Below are 3,564 nucleotides of genomic sequence, written 5' to 3'. Positions count from 1 at the left end.
CTTGAATTTCATTACAACCTTTGTGTTATGTGTGTGCAAGTATACGGGGGCTAACATGAAAAGATTAGGAAAATAGAGCATCATAGATATAAGATGAGAGGATACTGTATTATTATAATGGTGGCTACGTATTACGTATTTATGGTTCCCCGCCAACCACGTCGACCCTGATTCCACGGTCATCCTTACAAATAAGTGGCCTTTGAGAATAACGCTGGAGGAGTATCATATGTGTTGAAAGTATAAGCATAACTCATATACCATAAACATGTTTATAAGATTCCAGACCATAAACATTATAAGAAGCAATTAGCATAATACTTTCTTTTTAAAATAACACGACACTTACGTGCAACTCATATAAGTGTCTTCCTCGCAATGGTATATTGGTAGGTAGGCAAATCTCTTAAAACTGCAGATAAAAAGGGAAAAAATAACAAGTCATAAATCAAACAATTTGATCATGTCACTAATCCGTGATTACGCAAATACGAATAACCTCCTTGGAGACACATTATGATTATAATTATGTACATGATATAGTAATAAACAACTCTGAAGAAAATTGAACTACTATACATGGGTATTAATGAAATTTACATCTAATAACTAAATTTGGACAACTTTCAACCCGTTTCACATATTAGACCCATTTTTCAAGCTCCTTTTAACCAAATTTGTTTATCTGACCACATTTGAGATAAAGTAAAACCAAACTTCCATTAATAAATAAATACTATATTTTAGAAAATCAACCTTATTAAGAATATGAAATCTCTTGGATTTGGTCAAACCTCGTGTGAGTCACATATATAGGTGAATGGCTCGTTCTCATCATATTGAAGAAGAATAAGCTGGAATCTACCGTTGAGAACATAGCTAATAATGTGACATTTGAATATGAATTGACCACTCCACCCATGATTTGGCTGCCAATATATATTTACACATTATGAGCTGATATGAAATGAGTATAAGAAAATGACTTGGATATCAGTAAGATATAAGGGACCGCTAACCCATAAAAGGTGATGTAAAACCGATATCGTTATCTCAAGTTTTGTTCAAAATTTTATTCTGCAAAATCGATATCATAAACACATTAGTAGTACACATTTTTTACATTTGTATTGTAATAAGGTAATTAAATTAAAATAACATTATCAAATCTAACCCATAAAAGGTAATGTAAAACCGATATCGTTATCTATGAAATGCTATTGATATACCTTGTGTTGATCTGAACCACAAGCAGATTCAATGTAGATTAAAGGCAACTACTTCCATCTGCACCTATTTACACTTTCATGATTATGAACCAGCAACAACTTAAATAAACACCTTTTAGAGACAGTTCCAAACTATCCACTTTCGGAAATCTGGACCATGCACAACATGGAAGACAAAGAACCTAAATTAGTCAAGATGTGAATGTCAAATCTTACCCGTCGATGAGATGATTTAAGAATAAACCTTGAAAGAAACGTAACATATTTCTGCCACCATTGAAGGCAAAAACTTGAAGCAACCGTATTCTGACAAACTCATTTTACATAATTGATAGTTTAAATAATTATTACATTATATTAAAAATAATCCAATGCAAAAAGCTGACTAAAATAAAAAAGCATAATCATGAATGATCATTTGATTATTATTTTTCCAGTTGAATCAAATAGGGGTTAGAAGAATAAAGAAATATAACCTTAAAACCAAAAACAGATGATATTTCATGTGCTTACTTCAATCAGAGTAATATACTGTTAAAATCAATTTTTCCACACATAAAATTGTTTAATTAAGAAATATAATGAATCTGATAAGTGAAAATCTATATCAGTAGTTAACGAAAAATGACAATGATTCATAAGAAACAAAGTACATATGTACAACATGAAATTTGAGGTTTGACATTCACATCCTGGGTCGTTTTCCTGTTAAATGCTTCCGTTTCCGATTGATTGCGTATGTTTTCCTGTTGAACTCATTAGCACAGTAATATAGATGGTCGACAAAAAATCAATAAACCTTAATAGAGCCAAAAACATATGAAAATCGAATCCGTTAGAGATTAAATTAGGGTTTCGAAAGGGGATGTGATACTAAAATTAGGGTTTTGAATCATGTACATGTTACGATGTTTTGGTTCCCTAATTTTGCATTTGAAAGGGTTACGATCCATTATCAACTGGGTCGAATTCGTTAATCGATAATAGCTGTAATAAACAAACACAAACCTGTAGTCTAATCGATTTAAGCCAATATTGCTTGAGGCTGCTGATTGATATCCTTGAACCCAAAATTAATCTTTTCGCTGAATCGAGCAACAAAGAAATTTGAGACGATGAGGCAGAAAGGTTTTTCGGAATGAAAGATGTTCTTCGGTAATGTTGATGAAACCCCTAATTTTTTTACAAGCTCCCGTGCTTTTCCTTGATTTAGGGGGTATTTTCGGTATATCATGCAAGGTTTTTTGATTTATTAGCTAGTATTTATTTAAGATAGATAGATGATTAATAGTCAGTGGATGAAGGGGTATAGTGATGTAAATATTTGATCCAAGGGTCATTCAAAGGGTTTTTAGATATATATATATATATTAGCTAATAATTACCCTCTTTTAATGTACAGAGGAGAGAGAGGAGATGTGATAACGTATACGTATAAAGAAATGTGTTTAAAATTTAAATGATACTTTAGTTATTGTGATCTATATCTACAAATAACGAAATCGAGCAATTGACACTTATACGTTTTTACACAAATTAACTATAACTATAACTAACCTCTAGTAATATAATATTTGCAACAATTTCCCTATTTAATTATAACCACATCAGATCTCATAAGTGTATCATTTATTTTATATATTTGCAATAATTAATGTATGTTTTTTTACCTGTTTGTCTATGTCATAAGTCCCAACATGTCATAAGTTTAAGCCACAACTCATGTATTTACAAAACATATTTACCAAACCAAGGCCTCCCAGAAATTATCTGTCGACCACCAAGGCATTGCCTGAGTGATTTTCATGCCTTAGTAGCGGGACTCGCGATTAGTTGCAAAACAATCCGTGTTCAATTCCGATAAGAGCACAGGGAGTCGTTCGGTGTTAAATCTTAGTGTTAAATTTAACACTAGATTTAACACTGAGGCCAAAACAGGAGAAATGGTTCAGTGTTAAATCTCAGTGTTAAATCATTTATTATTTGATTTATTATTGATTATTTTGTTTAAATATTATTTAAAATATAAAAACAAATACAATACTTAAATTAATAACAAAAATATATATGATAAAAATATAGATAAAAATATAAAAATGATCCAAAATATATATATATATTTAGTTAACACAATTTATTTGTTATTAAATAATAATGGCCCAAAATCTATAAAAATTCGGCCCATTTTACATTGGATATAAATTTTTTTAGCCGATCTAATCTATTTAAACCTAATCAAACATCATAAAAATTCTATATGCTCCGTACCGTATGTAACGACCCTGGATTTTCTGACTTATATTAATAATATTTATTATTAATACTTGCGTTGTAC

General features: G+C 30.5%; 1 protein-coding gene across 10 annotated transcripts in view; it reads right to left on the bottom strand.

The window, feature by feature from the left end:
• Positions 1-2,374, bottom strand: part of LOC139866905 (uncharacterized) — a 3,930-nt gene extending 1,556 nt beyond the window's left edge. For 3 of the 10 annotated variants that reach the window (XR_011765678.1, XR_011765676.1, XR_011765674.1), the window contains exons 1-4: positions 1,230-1,586; positions 1,020-1,077; positions 757-929; positions 350-412 (exon numbers count right to left, since the gene is read on the bottom strand). Coding sequence is in view for 2 of the 10 variants with exons in the window: in XM_071855199.1 (XP_071711300.1) it covers positions 106-214; positions 350-412; positions 795-922 (300 nt within the window). In the remaining 8 variants the exon portion in view is untranslated. Of the gene's footprint in view, positions 215-349; positions 413-756; positions 930-1,019; positions 1,078-1,174; positions 1,210-1,229; positions 1,587-2,237 lie in introns of those variants that run through there. The other 7 variants (XM_071855199.1, XM_071855198.1, XR_011765677.1 and 4 more) reach the window with 6 other exon arrangements.
• Between the last annotated feature and the right edge of the window lie 1,190 nt (positions 2,375-3,564).

This window comes from Rutidosis leptorrhynchoides, chromosome 9 (assembly GCF_046630445.1).
Source record: "Rutidosis leptorrhynchoides isolate AG116_Rl617_1_P2 chromosome 9, CSIRO_AGI_Rlap_v1, whole genome shotgun sequence".
In the NCBI taxonomy this organism is placed as follows: domain Eukaryota; kingdom Viridiplantae; phylum Streptophyta; class Magnoliopsida; order Asterales; family Asteraceae; genus Rutidosis; species Rutidosis leptorrhynchoides.
The sequence above is the reverse complement of the archived record's forward strand: the minus strand, read 5'-3'. Positions and strand labels throughout refer to the sequence as shown.